Below are 15,089 nucleotides of genomic sequence, written 5' to 3' on the forward strand. Positions count from 1 at the left end.
GAATGGAACAAAGTCATTCTTACCTCCCCTCTACACCAACAGCTACACCACCAGGAGGTTTTATCCAAACACCCAAGGGCACTGTCATCAAACACTAGTTAGAATCATGGCACTAAGCAGGAGCAGCAAACACAATGCCTTCAGGGCCAAGCTAATAAAGCAAGCAGGACAGAACACAACAGGTCCCACAATAAATAAAGTGGGGACTCCAGAGGACAGGAGAGCAACCAAGACCCAGGTAAAGGCATTCAAATTCAATATATAACTGTGTATACCCCAATAGAGTATATAGGCTGAATCCCCCAAAGCCGCCAGTTTGCAACTACAGCTACAGGGATCCTTAAAATATCGGGCAGAGGTATTAAATCTTCTCAAGAGATCTGAGCAAAACTTACGTCTATTATTCCTTTTCACTTGGCCAGATATTAAAAATTTATTTCCCACTTATGATCAAGCTTTCAACCAGCATGTCACTTGCCCTCAGTGATACACTGACAGTAGCGCTGTCCTCTTGGCTCTTGAGAACCAGATTGGAGTTTCTCAGAGACAGAAAATTTATTAGTTCATTATCAGGCTGCAGAGACAGAAGATCAATCCAGGTGAAACAAGTCACAATACCTCAAATGAACTAGCAACTAAACATCCTAAAGCATTTAACTGGTTAATTATCTTCTGAAAAGCAAAAGTAAACAACAGTCCAAAAAGGTCCCTAAGTGAGGGCTCAGGATGCCAATAGCTGACCTGTGATCGACCAAGTGATTTCCTCTCCCGGACACTGGGAATAAAAACACCTCCATGTCACTAGGTCATGTTGATTGACTGCGACAATGAACATACAAATGCACTCTGCCTAGCCTGTAGTGAGCCCTTAGGATGCTATCCAAGAAGCCCTTCCAAAAGGGGCCTGTGGGATTGCGGAATTTGGGGGCTTATGGTCAGAGTCGCTCACCAGTGAGATATGTAACCAGGTAGCAAAAACTGACAGCTGGAGGGTCACAAAAGCCTTTGTAAGCCAAGAAAGCCCAGAGCATGACGGCTAGGAATTTGGCTCTCAAGGTCTAGGAAGAGAGGTGACAATCCTGACCTCTCCAGACTCCAGAGTCGTAACTATCCTGTACGATCTCATCTAAGGATCACAACCCTGAAGAATGCAATTTCAACCATACATATTATTCCTTTTAGAAAGGAATGACTGTTATTTCCTGTGTTCATTTTATAAGGGAAAGAGTTTTGGGTGTGGGGAGGGGATGAGTTAGTGGGAGGAACATTTTGAAATATCATACCCTCAGGGATGAGAATCTTTATCTACATAAAGACTGAAGTCAGGATTTGTTGCTAATTTCTGCGGTGGTAGGTCTTAACCTCTATCTTCCCATCAAACATCCTGCATAGAGCTGAATGTTAAAGAGAAGGATGCTTGGCAGAAACTAGCAGTTAAAAACACTTCAGCAGGAGAAATCTCTGTGGTTACTATTTAAAAAAAAAAAAAAAAAACACACACACCCATTTCATTCTGTATTTTGGCCACAGCTATAAGTAGCTAAACCCAGTCTTCTCCTAGGAAACCAACAAGTCTGTAACTGTCCCAACAGAAAAAAATTTCTATTCCTGTGGGGCAAGTGTGCAGGAAAGAACACCCCATACCTTGTGAAGGCTTCTAGCTGACACAGCCAGAAAGAGACATTAACTGTGGGGAAGCCACTGCATATAAAGGTGGAAACCAGAAAGAAAGGGCTGGCCCCAAGAATACATTTGAGTCATCAGATCAGGACAATAGTCCTTGCAGGAATTTACTGAAAGCTTCAGAGAGATATACTAAGTTCTCTCTCCTGTTGTGTAAAGAAAAGCAAGAAGACCTGTGACTGTCTGAATTTCCAGCCCACAGAAACCATGACAGCTCTCTCAAACACCCAGAGCATGCCGGGAACAGGCCCCCCATGCAGCCTCAATGAAAAGAGCCAAGAAGTTATAGTGAAAAGCTCATTATCCTACTTTCTTTGAAACCACAGTGAAACAGATCTTTTTCCAGAGTCGCTGGGACAGACTGCTCAGCATGATCATGTCTAAACTGGCCAACTGCTTTACAGAAAGTCGGAGCTGGGCATCATCACAGTCCCTAGGACCCAATCTCCCAGAAGGACTGGAATAACTTAGGAATGGCTCTTTCAGGCACAGTACATCTTGATTTGTGCTTTCTGATACCCCAAGTCTTATGTGTATTCTTTACTATAAAGACAAATCAGCACCAGGTAGCCCCCAAATAACTGTTATTTCTTCTCTATCCATATCCACTGTAAATATTCCATATTGACAGCAGTTACAGGGAGTGCTGAGGACCTCAAAAGTGAGGTAGAAGCCATGCATGCTTCAGGGAGAATGGCGTCTTCTCTAAAGAATGAAACGTTAATCAAAGTTCTTACCTCTTAAATTAAAATCTGTCATTATTCTGCTTAAAAAAAAAAAAAAAAAAGGCCTCCAAAGCTCTCTTGTGCGTTCAGGACAAAGTCCAAGTTCCCAGAACCAAGTACAAGGAGGCCCTTCCTGATCTGGCCCCTGCATACCTCTCTGGCCTCATCTCTTTCCATTCAGCCCTGCCAACCCCCTACCCTACAGCCAGAAAGAAGTATTTGAGTATTCGTAGCTCTCCCAATGCAATGCGGCACATTCTTCTCTTGCTATCTACATGCACATTGGGCCTTTATCTACCCACCCCTCCCAGACTTACTACAACTTAATTAAGGGTCCTTTGAAGGATCACCTTCTCTACAGAACTGTCTCTGATCTTAGCCATGGTACCCCATCTATGCCTCTTCCAAAGAAAGTGCTGCCTTACCCATCCGACTCCTCTACTGGACTGTGCCCAGTGCCTGGTACACAGTCAGTATGCAGTGCTGACTGAGACCTTCCTATAGTAGACTTGTATGCCACCCAGTATCACTGATGGGATAATGTTTAGAGGCCTAAAGAGGGTAGAAAGTAAACATAAATTTGAATTTAGTCTAGAAGGCCAGTCATCCTTTTTAACTTGATACATTTTCTTCCAATTAGCTACATGACTTGCCCTTGCCAAAAACAAAAAGCAACTTTTGATATGCAAAGAAATCAGACAGGCTGCCAATACATTATAATAACTACCAGTCTAATTCCATTTGTGTACCATCTATCTTCCCCTAGGATTGGGTTAGCCCATAACCTACAAGATGGACTAGCTTATGTCTCTTTTTTTTTTTCCTGGTCTAAACAAGTGAATATATAAAGCTTCAAACTGTCAGAAATTGAGCAAACTGTTGATTTGATTTTTTAAAAAGATTTTATTTATTTATTTGAGATAGTGTGAGTGAACACAGGAGAAGAGAGGAGGCAGAGGGAAGAGAAGCAGGCTCTCCACTGGGAAGGGAGCCCGATGTGGGGCTCAATCCCAAGACCCTGGGATCATGACCGAACAAAAGGCAGATGCTTAACTGACTAAGCCACCCAGGCACTCGATTTGATTTTTTTTCTTTTCCCAGAGCACAAAGATGTCTTCTCATTATAAAATGCTCCCCTGAAATGTGCTTAAGACAAAGGGTAGAATTTAAAGTTTGAATGAACATTAATTCAGTTGACATTTTCATTTCTCCCAAAGGCAGTATATTTTTATTTTTTAATTTTTTTAAAAAGATTTTTATTTATTCATGAGAGACAAAGGCAGAGACACAGGCAGAGGGAGAAGCAGGCTCCTTGCAGGGAGCCCAAAGTGGGACTCAATCCTGGGTCTCCAGAAACACGCCCTGAGCCAAAAGTAGATACTCAACCACTGAGCCACCCAGGTGTTCTCAAGGCAGTATATTTTTAAAGAAGCATTTCCTTAGTGGAATATAAGCTATATTCCTTGAATTGTCCTTTGATTGGGGATGTAACTCCTTGGGAGGAAACAGGCAAAGGAACAATTCTGTATTAGGTCAGTGTTCATACTAAAAGCAAAAAAGCAGCCTATTTACAGACCACCTGAAATATTTCTCAAAGCCTTCCTCAGAATGACACAATAGGACTCAATATTGAGTATTTTGAAGATATGCAAGAAAAAATGACCTCATAATTATGGACACATAAGACATTCCAGCATGATGTCAAAATTTTTTGTGGTGATTAGAGCCTCTACTTTCAAGGACTAGACCTCTAGATCATATAAAGTTAGAGTGATTACTTTATAAATTACTTTATAAATTTATAAAGTTAGAGTGATTACTTTATAAATTAATTAGCTGATGTCCATTTGCTAGTTTTCTTACCACCCAGGATGTTTTTTTGGAAAGGTGGGTACTTGACACTCATTACCATGTATCAGTTGGAAGACAGGATAAACAGAAGGTAAGATTTTTACATACACAACTGGCTACATCTGAAAGACATGTACAGTCAGTTGGTTTGCCAGTGGTGTGAACATTCCCTCCCTGGCTCCTCTCCTGCAAAAGTGTACATTTACAAAACCCTTTGTGAAATTCAAAAAGGGAATCAAATTTAAGAGAGCTTTTAAATATAAGCCGAAAGCAAACATCTTAAAAAAGAAAGGTGGGGATGCCTGGGTGGCTCAGCGGTTTAGCGCCAGCCTTTGAGCCACGACAGGATCCTGGAGACCCAGGATCGAGTCCCATATCAAGCTCCTTGCATGGAGCCTGCTTCTACCTCTGCCTGTGTCCTTGCCTCTCTCTTTCTCTGTCTCTCATGAATAAATGAATAAAATTTAAAAAAGAGAGAGAAAAAAAAAGAAAGGCAATGCCCAACTCCCAAGTTTTCTTCCAGATCTCAGGCAAAGAGATGGCAAATTGCTACAGATTGAACCCTTCTTTAGAGTCAAGATAGGCTTGGTGTCAAATCCCAGCTCCCTACTTACTATCTGTGCGACTTTGAGCAAGATAGGTTACTCCCTAAACCTCAGTTTTCTTATTATAAAAGGAGAATACCTCTACAGCTCATTTCAATAGTTCAATTAAAAGAAATAAAAAAAAACTTGCATTTGGGCAGTTACCGCACATTGTTATCACCAAGGAAGGCAAGGTTTGGGTTCCATCTCTGTACCTGGCACTTTTAAACGGTTTTAGTGAAGTATAGTAGAAAGAACACCGGAAGCGTCGGAAAGATCTAAGTTAAATCTTATACCCTTGGGATTCATTCAGCTGTAAAACGTGGGACTGGGCTAGCTGATCCCTAAGTGAATCACACGTTCCGAAAAACAAAAGTAACCTCCCCCCCCCCATTTCTGAATCCTGCATTCATTCTTGTTTTCATTTTTCTTCTTTAACCGTGAAATACTCATGTCCCTTGTGAACAGGTGAGAAAAACCAAAGAGAGGCCAAGATGCTCGAGCAACTTATCATTTGAGTCACACTCAAATTGTAGGCCATGCTTCTTTGAGGGAGGGTGCACGTGAAGGGTGTCTGAATGATGCCCTCCTATTAGTGGTAGGCAATAAACGCCTGCACCCGGAAACTTTGCATTCTCTGGCACGAAGTCACTTCTAAAGCACACTGCCCTACCTAGCACAGAGACACCAAAAAAAAAAAAAAAAAAAAAAAAAATGTTTGTCGAATAAATTACCCAGATGACACCTGTTGCTGCTGCTCCCTACAAAACCTTTCCATTGCTCGCCTGACTCGAGTCAAAAATCCAAGAGAGATGGCCAGCACGTGACTGTGCCAAACACCTTCTGAGCGAATTAATTCTTCAAATCCTTAATGATGCCAAGTGGAAAAACATAAAACACCGTGAAAGAAATGCTGAACCACCGGAAAAAGAAAAAAAAAAAACAGGGAAGAAAAAAAAAAAAAAAAAAAAAAAAACCTTCGAAGCGAAGCCAAGTTTCAACATTCCCGCAGAGATAGTCCCACTGCTGCAGAGGGGTCGATGTGTCGGCCTCCTCCAGCTCCGATGAGCACCCTCAGAGGCGCTGGGGGGGGGGCGGGTGGACCCCAGCTCCTGTTCCACGCCCCCCACTCCCGACACATAAACCCTGAAGGTGGGGGGGCCACTCGAGCCAACACGGAGCGGACACGAACACGAGGAGGCCGGGGGGGGGGGGGGGCCTCTCCGCATCCTCAGCAGGCGCCGCCGCACAACCGCACACTCTGAAACACCCCCAAAAAGCCGATCGCCAAGCCAACCAACCTAACAGACACTCGGCTGCGGCTGTTCCAGCTCGGGATAAACTCTCCTCCTACACAGCTTCAGAGAGTCCCAACCAAAAAAACTCCAAAAAAGCAGAATCGAACGGTCCGCTCCCCCCCCACCCCCTCCCCTCCCCTCCCCTCCCAGGAATGCGGCTACTTTACAGATCGCGAGCTCGCCCGGAGACCTTCGCCCCCGGGGCCGGGGCGGGGGCGGGGGAGGAGCTGGGGGGGGGGCGCTCGGGTCGTTGGGTGGTTCCCCGGGGAGAGGGGCTGCCCGCCGGGCTTTCGGTTGTTGCACAAGGGGTCCCCGGGAGACCCGCCAGCCGCGGGCTCTCAGAGTAAAAGTGAAAAAGAAAAGAGAGGAGGAAAAAAAAAAAAAAAAAGAAAAGCCCAGACTCGCCCACCGCGGCGGAAGGCGCAAAGCAAAGGGGGATTTTTCCGCACAGAGTGGAGGGGCCCAGAGCCGACTCGATTTCCCCTCCTGCCCCCGCGCGCCGCCCGGGCCCACATGGTGCGCGGCTCAGCATCAGAGCGCAGGAACTTTAAAATGGTGACTCGGGCGCGGGTGGGGGTGTCTGGCGGCGACACCCTGGAGAGGGAGGCTCAGAGAGTCCCCGGGACGAGCGAGCGGACGCGGGAACCTGGAGAGGAGGCCCCGGGGGGCGGGTGGGGAGCCCCGGGTGACGCGCACGTCGCGGGGATGCAGGGAGGCGCACCGGGCAGAGGTGGAGGGAGAAATGGAACGCGGCCCCTTTAAGAGGCCTTCACGGCGCTCAGGGACCGGGGGCCTCTCGTCCACCCCCGGCCCGGCGTGTGGGGCCCTTCCTCGGGGAGAACCATCCCCAGGCCCGCTCCCCGGAGGCTTCCCTCCCGCCAGGTCCCGCCCGGCCCTGCCCCGCGGCGGCGACTCCTCCTTACCCCGCTGTCTGCCGCCTCCTCCCAGCTCTCAGCGACCTCCTCATCTTCCATCTTACTCGCCGCTTTCCCTCCTCCCCCACCCCCTCCCCGCGCCTGCGCCCTGAAGCGCGCCTCCGTCGCGGGCGCCGGCACGCAAGGCTTTCCTCAATGGACCCCGCCCCTTGCCCAGCCCGGAAGTGGCCCCAGAGGCCGCGCCCCCCGCCCCCACGAGCTCCGCGGAAGCCATCTTGGAAAGGGGCAGAGGAACCAGAAAGCTGCCATTTTTCTTAAGGGCAGCGTGTTAAGTCTCGTAGCGGACGGGAGAGCCCGTGTGAAGTCATCGTCTTGAGTGCGGAAGGTGTGTTCTTTGGAACCATCTTTTCTAAGGGCAGGCAGTCGCTGAAAACTTTTTTTTCTTCTTTAAGCCAGTCGTAATCTTCATAAACCGCAGGTTACATTTTTTTTTTTTCCCCAAAGCTCTGAAAATATTTTGTATCCCACCGGAGGATGAAAAATATCTGCTGATGCATGACACATTATTTCTGCGTAATAGTGTGAAAATGTTTACAGGTTTTCCTGCACGTAGAGCAAATATTCCAAGCATCTGTTAACCCTCCACTGTAAAAACGTGGTTAGATCATAATTCTGGCACCTGAGCTGGGCAACCAGCACGACTAAAGTTCTCCTGGGTCATTAAATGAGAGATGCATTCATCAGCATTTCCTTAAAAATTTACTTAGGCATCTTCCTAAACAGTATTTCTCTTTTATTTTTTCTCCAGTGCCAAGGTAGAGATCTTGAACTTTAAAAAGTGTGACTTCGGATACTTCCAACTTGAACAAGCTCATGTGATCTTATGCAAGTTACTTAAGATGTCTGTGCCTCGGTTTCCCCAAGTGTACAAAAAAGGAGATGATAATAGTAGCAGCTGCTTCAAAGGTTGGTTGTCAGAATTAAACTAGCTACTATGCAGAAAAGCATAGGACTGTGCTTGACCCACAGTAAGACTTACAGAGGTTAGCTATTATCATCACAGGGGGTGTCTTGCACCAAAGAACACTTGACATTCTCTCATTCGTTCTTTCCCAAAACTCAAAACCAAGGGAAAAGTAAACACCATCTATTTTTATTCTCACTGATGTGTTCCTATAGGCCTCTCAGTATCAAGACTGCCATTTGGTAGTATTGGATTTAGCTGTTGTAATCCAATGATCTAACCTGACCTGTGTTTCTCTCCTGTTTTTAGCATGCCATTAATCTTTCTAAAGTAACAGCTTCCTGTTGAGAATTTTTGCAGTTGTATTTCTAATCATTATTACAAACTGCAATCATGTATTAAATGTTACCAGCCTTTAGGGGCGCCTGGGTGGCTCAGTGGTTGAGTGCTTGCCTTCGGCTCAGGATGTGATCCTGGAGTCCCAGGATCAACTTCCACATTGGGTTCCCTGAATGGAGCCTGCTTCTCCCTCTGCCTATGTCTCTGCCTCTCTCCCTGTGTCTCTCATGAATAAGTAGATAAAAATCTTTTTTAAAAAAGTTCTTTTTTTAAAAAAAAGATTTTTATTTATTTATTTGAGAGAGAGCATGAGCAAGGGAGAGGAGCAGAGGGAGGGAGAAGCAGATTCCTGCTGAGCAGGAGCCCCACATGGGGCTTGACCCCAGGACCCCAGGATCATGACCTGAGTCAAAGGCATACACTCAACCAACTGAGCCACCCAGGCGTCCCTGTTACTAGTCTTTAAAAGATAAAATGACATGCTTGGTAATTCTCTGGTTTCATGATTTCCTGTCTTTGAAATATGCATCATCTCTGGGCGTGTCCTCAGTCTGACATTTTTATCTAGATGCTCATGGCGTGAACCACCTACTAAACACTAAAGATTCCCAAGTTGATTTCCAGTCCTGATCTCACCTGGTGTTTCGGATTCATATAGGTAGGCTTCTTCTTGGCGTCTCCACATAGATATTCCATTAGCAGCTGAAATTCTTCAGGTCTAAAAACAACAAATATTATGAACAACCTGACCAACTTTGAAGAAAAAGGAGTTTGTTTTATTCACTCTCTGGACCTACATTTACTTTGAATACATTCTTCTGTGAATCCGTTCTCTTAAATGAATTATCCTGACTAAGCCTTAGGCACAGCAAGGAGAATGAGATTGTCTATCAGGCTTCACCTAAGTCTTGGTCTTGGGGTGTGATTAGATTTTCAAGGCAGCATTTTTTTAAGGCTTTGTAGTTTAAGCATGTTACCAGCAGAGGGAGACAGTTCCCCAAAATTTTGTTATATTTGGCACCACGCCTTAACAAAGGAAATAATTGGAGCATTCCTGGGACTGAATTTTCTAGGAGAAAAGAAAAATAGAGATCTTGGAGACATTGGAGGATGCTGCAAAGGAAATAGCTTTTGTTCCACCAGATGAGCTACCAGGAGACCAGCTCTTGTTCATCATTTGGCCCCTTTTGACCTTGGGCAAGTCCCTTCCTCATCTGTAAAATGAAGAGATGGGACCAAATAAACTGTAAAATTGAGGAAGTGGTTTTCTTCTACTGGGGGGAAAGCCCCAATAGTTGAACTAGGGGCATACACATATATTAACAGATATCCTAAAACATGAGTTTCTCTTTCCTGTGAAATATGTTTCATATACCACTCAAATTTGGGACTTGCACTCAGAACTACAGGCACTTTTGATACACCACATAAAACACTGATATGTGATAGGAATTAAGAGCAAAGCCCCGCGACACCTGGGTGGCTCAATCAGTTAAGTGTCTGTTTCAACTCAGGTCATGATCTCAGGGTCCTAAGATTGAACCCTACACCTGGCTCTGTGCTGATGTGTGTGGAGCCTGCTTAGGATTCTCTTTCTCCCCCTCCCTCTGTCCTACCCCCTCTCCAAAGAGCAAAGCCCACAGTGAGAAAACTTTCCATCTAATGCACAAGCTGAGGCTGTGTAGGTAGTTGTGTTAAGAAATAAATGCAAGGAATGGGCAGCCCAGTGGTTTAACGCCACCTTCAGTCCAGGGCATGATCCTGGAGACCCAGGATCGAGTCCCACGTTGGGCTCCCTACATGGAGCCTGCTTCTCCCTCTGCCTGTATCTCTGCCTCTCTCTCTCTCTCTGTGTCTCTCTCTCTCTGTGTCTCATGAATAAATAAATAAAATCTCTTTAAAAAAGAAATAAATGCAACGACAGAAAGAGAGAGCAAACTTAATATTTAAAGAGTATCTACCTTTTGACCTAGCAATTGCATTTCTAGGAAATTTCCCTATAGATACATTTGCCCATATGCAAATAACAAAAGTACAAAGATATTCTTTGCTACTTTGTTTATAATAACAAAACAGTAGAGACAAATGTCCATCTCTAGAGTATTTGTTTAAAAGATACATAGTACACTCATACAAAAGAATAGAATGCAATTTGTTAACAAAATTTTGATGGTCCTAAATATGCTGACATTGAATGACCCCAGAGAAGTATAGTTAAATAAATTTTTTAAAAAAGCAACGAGGTAAAGAGGAACGTATGTAGGTTGTTGCTATATGTATATGTGGGCTTTTGTGTGTGTGTGTGTGTTGTTTAGGTTTTTTTTATTTAAGTAATCTCTACCCCCAATGTGGGGCTCAAACTCATGACCCAGAGATCAAGAGTTGCATCTTCTTCCGACTGAGCCAGGCAGGCACCTCTGTATGTGTATATGTGTGTTTGTGTATACCTCTCTGAGAAATCTAAGAAACAGGTTGTTTTTTTTTTTAAGATTTTATTTATTTATTCATGAGAGACACACAGAGAGAGGTAGAGACACAGGCAGAGGGAGAAGTAGGCTCCTTGCAGGGAGCCTGATGTAGGACTGCGTCCCAGGACCAGGATCACGGCCTGAGCTGAAAGCCAACACTCAACTGCTGAGCCACCCAGGTGTCCCAATCTAAGGAACTTTAATGGTAGTCACTTTGATGGAGGAGAGAGGTTGTTGGGGTACCGGTAGGATGGACTTAAATTTTATATGTCTTTTTGTACCTCTTGAATGATGTTCTATGTTTATAGTTAACTTATTCTACATAAGTATATACATAAGAAGTGAACTTCAGTAATTGGTTATTGGAATACACTCTGGTGGAAAACTAACTTTTCTTTTACACTTACAGAGAAGTGACGGCTGCCCCTCTCATCCCAGCCTCATCACTTGTCCCATGACGTCCAATCATATCCCAATCAGCCTTCACACTGCAGAGAGATTATTCTAAATTACTATTTTCATCACGTATCCTCCCTGCCCCCCAAATCTCCATGACCTAGAAGGTAATATCCACTTTTCCTTCTGACATTTCAGATCATTTATAAACTGGCCTCAACTTATCTCCTCCTGTTTGTCAGAAGCAACATTACATAGAGTTCAATAGCATAGGTTTTGGTGCTTGCCCATCCCTCATCATCAGAGAAACCCAAATCAAAACCACAAAGGGATATGTGGCTATTAACAAAAATACAAGAAAAAACAAGTGTTGGCAAGGAAGTGGAGTAAAGGGAACCCTTGCACACTATCGGTGGGGCTGTAAATTGGTGTAGCCACTGTGGAAAACAGCATGGATGTTCCTCAGGAAATCGAGAACAGTACTATCATAACATCCAGCAATTCCACTTCTAGGTATTTATCCGAAGAAAACGAAAACACTAATTTCAAAAGATATATGCATATCTGTATTTATTGCAGCATTATTTACATCAGCTAAGATATGGAAGCAACGTAAACATCCACTGATAGATGAATGGCTAAAGAAGATGTAATATATTTATACACTGGAATATTATTCAACCATAGAAAAGAATTAAATCTTGCCCTCTGTGACATGATGCACCCACAGGGTATTATGCTCAATGAAATAAGTCAGATAGAGAAAGACAAATGCTGTATGATTTAACTTATACGTGGCATCTAAAAAACAAACCAGGGATGCTTGGCTGGCTCAGTCAGTAGAGCATGTGGCTCTTGATATCGGGTTGGGACTTCAAGCCCCACATTGGGTGTAGAGAATAAACTTTAAAAAATAAAGAAACGAAACAGTTGAAGAAACAGAACAGACACTGGATGATAGATAGAGTAGACAATGTGGTGGTTGCTAGAGGGAGGCCAGTGGGAGAATGGGCAAAATAGAGGAAGGAGATGAAGAGTACAGACTTCCAGTTCTAAAATAAACAGGACACAGAGATACAATGTAGGACACGGGGAATATAGTTAATAATATGTAGCAGCTTTGTGGTAACACTTGGTAGGTCTGTCTGGGTGATCTCTTTGAAATCTATATAAATGTTGAATCATTATATCCTACACCTGAAATTAATATGATATTGTATGTCTAACTACAGTTCATTAAAAAAAAAAGTTCTGGAGATGGAAGATGGTGATGGTTGCACCACATTATGAATGTACTTAATAACAGTGAGTGCTACAATTAAAAAGGATGAGATAGTAAATGTTGTTTGTATTTTATGTGTATTTTACCACAATAAAAAAGTTGGAAAAAATAATGAACAAAATTAATAATAATAACAAAGGCTTTGAAGCAAAACCACCTGGGTTCAAACCTTTGCCTGTGATTCTGGGTTGAGCTACTTAATTCCTGTGTTCTTCACTTTCTTTTGTCTTTTTTTTTTTTTTAAGATTTTATTTTGGGGGTGCGTAGGTGGCTCAGTTGGTTAAGCGTCTACCTTCTGCTCAAGTCATGATCCTGGTGTCCTGGGATTGAGCCCTGCATTGGGCTCCCTGCTCAGTGGGGAATCTTTCTCCCTCTCCTCCCTGCTTGGGCTGTCACTCTCAAATAAATAACTGAATTCTTAAAAAATCAATCAATAAAGTGATCTCTCCACCCAAGGTGGGGTTCAAACTCACAACCCTGAGATTAAAAGTCACATGCTGCACCAACTGAGCCAGCCAGGTGCCCCTCCTCAGTTTCATCATCTGTAAAAAAAAAAAAAAAGGCACAATAAGGGCACCTACTTAGCAGTTTGACACATAAGAGCACACAATAAACATTAGCTGTGATTGTTATTATTATTATTATTTAAATATTTTATTTTTTCATGAGAGACACACAGAGAGAGGCAGAGACACAGGCAGAGGGAGAAGCAGGCTCCATGCAGGGAGCCCGACGTGGGACTTGATCCTGGGACCCCGGGGTCACACCCTGGACAGAAGGGGACGCTAAACCACCGAGCCACCCCGGCTGCCCAAGACTTGGCGTGCTTACACCAGAGCTTCTCGTACAGGGATTCCACGAGTGTATAACCCGTGGGGTCTCTGCATTATTCAAGTATGAGGACCACGGACCCAGTGCTTTCTGGAGTGAGGCTGACCCACGAGTCCTCAACAGTCCCTTGCCCTCCCAACTCGAGAGGGGACTTGGGTTCCGACCCAGACCTATGCCCCAAGCGCTGCCCCAAAGGTCCACTTTGTCCCAGGACGGTGGGCTGGCAGCAGTTTCATTTTTTTTTTAAAGATTTTATTTATTTATTCATAGAGATACACAGAGAGAGGCAGAGACACAGCAGAGGGAGAAGCAGGCTCCCTGCGGGGAGCCACGTGGGACTCGATCCCAGGTCCGCAGGGTCACGCCCCGGACAGGAGGGGGCGCTAGACCGCTGAGCCACCGGGCTGCCCTGCCTCCGTTTCAGGGGCAAGCGGTTTAGACTGAAGCCCTTGGGCCCTGTGTGTCTGGCTTCGCCGCAGTCCGCTCGCTGTGCGCCTGAGCCCACGGGGTCTCACCTGCACCCCAGGCAGCTCCCTTGCAAGGGGTATTTTGCGGGACCCCCCCTCCCCCCGCCTAGTGATGGTGATGGGGCTCGGGAGTCACATACGCCTAAGTCCCACCCCCCCTTGCCCCTCCGATGCGTGACCTTGGGAGAATGCACTGACACTCCTCTGTGCCTCAGTTTCCCTCATCTGAAAACACGGTGGTCGCCTCCGTTAAGGGAGGCCTCAATTGCACCATCAAGGCACGGAGCGTCGCTTCTTCGGCGGACGTCCAAGAGCAAGCACCTGCACCCACCCCATCCCTCCCTCGTGCTCCTCAGGCCCCCGGGCATCCCAACGAGTTAGAGACCTCGAGGTCTGTCCGGTCTCCCGCCGTTGGGAAACCCGCCCAGTTGCCTCCCCAGGCCTAAGTGCCAGGGAGGGGTGGGTGCAGCTGTGAGGTCGGTTGTAGGGACTCAAGGGAGGCGGGCGCAGAGGTTCGAGGTGTCCGCGTTGCCGGTGCACTCCTCGCGGCGGCGAGGGGCGGCGTTCCAACCTCTGCAGAACGGCCGGCGGGGACCTCTTCCCTTCTCAACATGGCGTCGCCCTCGGGCCGCGTCGCGCGGAGCCGCCGCGCTGACGTCGATGCGCGCGCGTCCTCCGCGCCGGACCCCGACGCATGCGCACTGTGCGCTGTCTTCTCCGGGCCAGAGCAGCAGCGGCGGCGGCGGCGACGGCGGCGGCGGCGTTTGAGCGGAGGAAGATGGCGGCTCCGGGCGGCGCGGGGTCCCGCCGGCTGTGAGGAGCCCCGGTGCGGCCAGCGCGGCCTGAGGCGGAGCCCCTCTGCTCTGGCCCTGCCCCCGGCTCCCTCTTCGCCGTCGCCCGCGGAGCGAACCTGAGAGCGTGGCGCGGGCTGGGCCAGGTGAGGCGGCTTCACCCCCTCCTGGGGCCGCGGCGGGGCGCCGGCGCCTTCTTGCCCTTTACGCCCCGGGCCCGCAGGGGGCGGGGGGCGGCCGCGCATCTCGCGCCGGGGTGGGTGCCGGCTGGCCCGGGGGCCTCGCTGTCGTCATCCCCCGCCCCCCTGGGTTAGGCAGGGATTCCAGCCGCTGCCGTCCCCGGGTCCACGGGAGGGTGTACGACCAGGGCGAGGGTGGCTGCGAGGGTGTCAGATGCTCCCCCCGCCCCCCCCGCAGATCTTTAACGGCTCGCGCTGGGGACCCGGAGTCCAGGGCTTTCCAAAGCCCTCCTCCACCTGGGGCTGCGGCGAGGGGGGGGCGGGGGGGGGGAAGCTGAAGCTGCAAAGGGGACGAT

The 15,089-nt window shown here is 46.9% G+C and overlaps 1 protein-coding gene and 1 long non-coding RNA gene across 3 annotated transcripts in view; one reads left to right on the forward strand and one right to left on the reverse strand.

Moving 5' to 3' along the window:
- The window catches only part of SZRD1 (SUZ RNA binding domain containing 1), a 29,758-nt gene extending 22,586 nt beyond the window's left edge, over positions 1-7,172 (reverse strand). Inside the window, exon 1 of one of the 2 annotated variants that reach the window (XM_038531860.1) lies at positions 7,065-7,172. In XM_038531860.1, the coding sequence (XP_038387788.1) occupies positions 7,065-7,115 (51 nt within the window). In that variant the 5' untranslated portion in view covers positions 7,116-7,172. The remainder of the gene's footprint in view (positions 1-7,064) is intronic. The other variant, XM_038531861.1, reaches the window with a different exon arrangement.
- On the forward strand, positions 6,430-9,558 carry LOC111093873. The gene is made up of 4 exons (XR_005356137.1): positions 6,430-6,696; positions 7,825-7,982; positions 8,888-8,977; positions 9,393-9,558. It is a non-coding gene; the product is annotated as an uncharacterized LOC111093873 (long non-coding RNA).
- The last annotated feature ends 5,531 nt before the right edge of the window (positions 9,559-15,089 follow it).

Source organism: Canis lupus, chromosome 2, assembly GCF_011100685.1.
Source record: "Canis lupus familiaris isolate Mischka breed German Shepherd chromosome 2, alternate assembly UU_Cfam_GSD_1.0, whole genome shotgun sequence".
NCBI classification, from domain to species: Eukaryota; Metazoa; Chordata; class Mammalia; order Carnivora; family Canidae; genus Canis; species Canis lupus.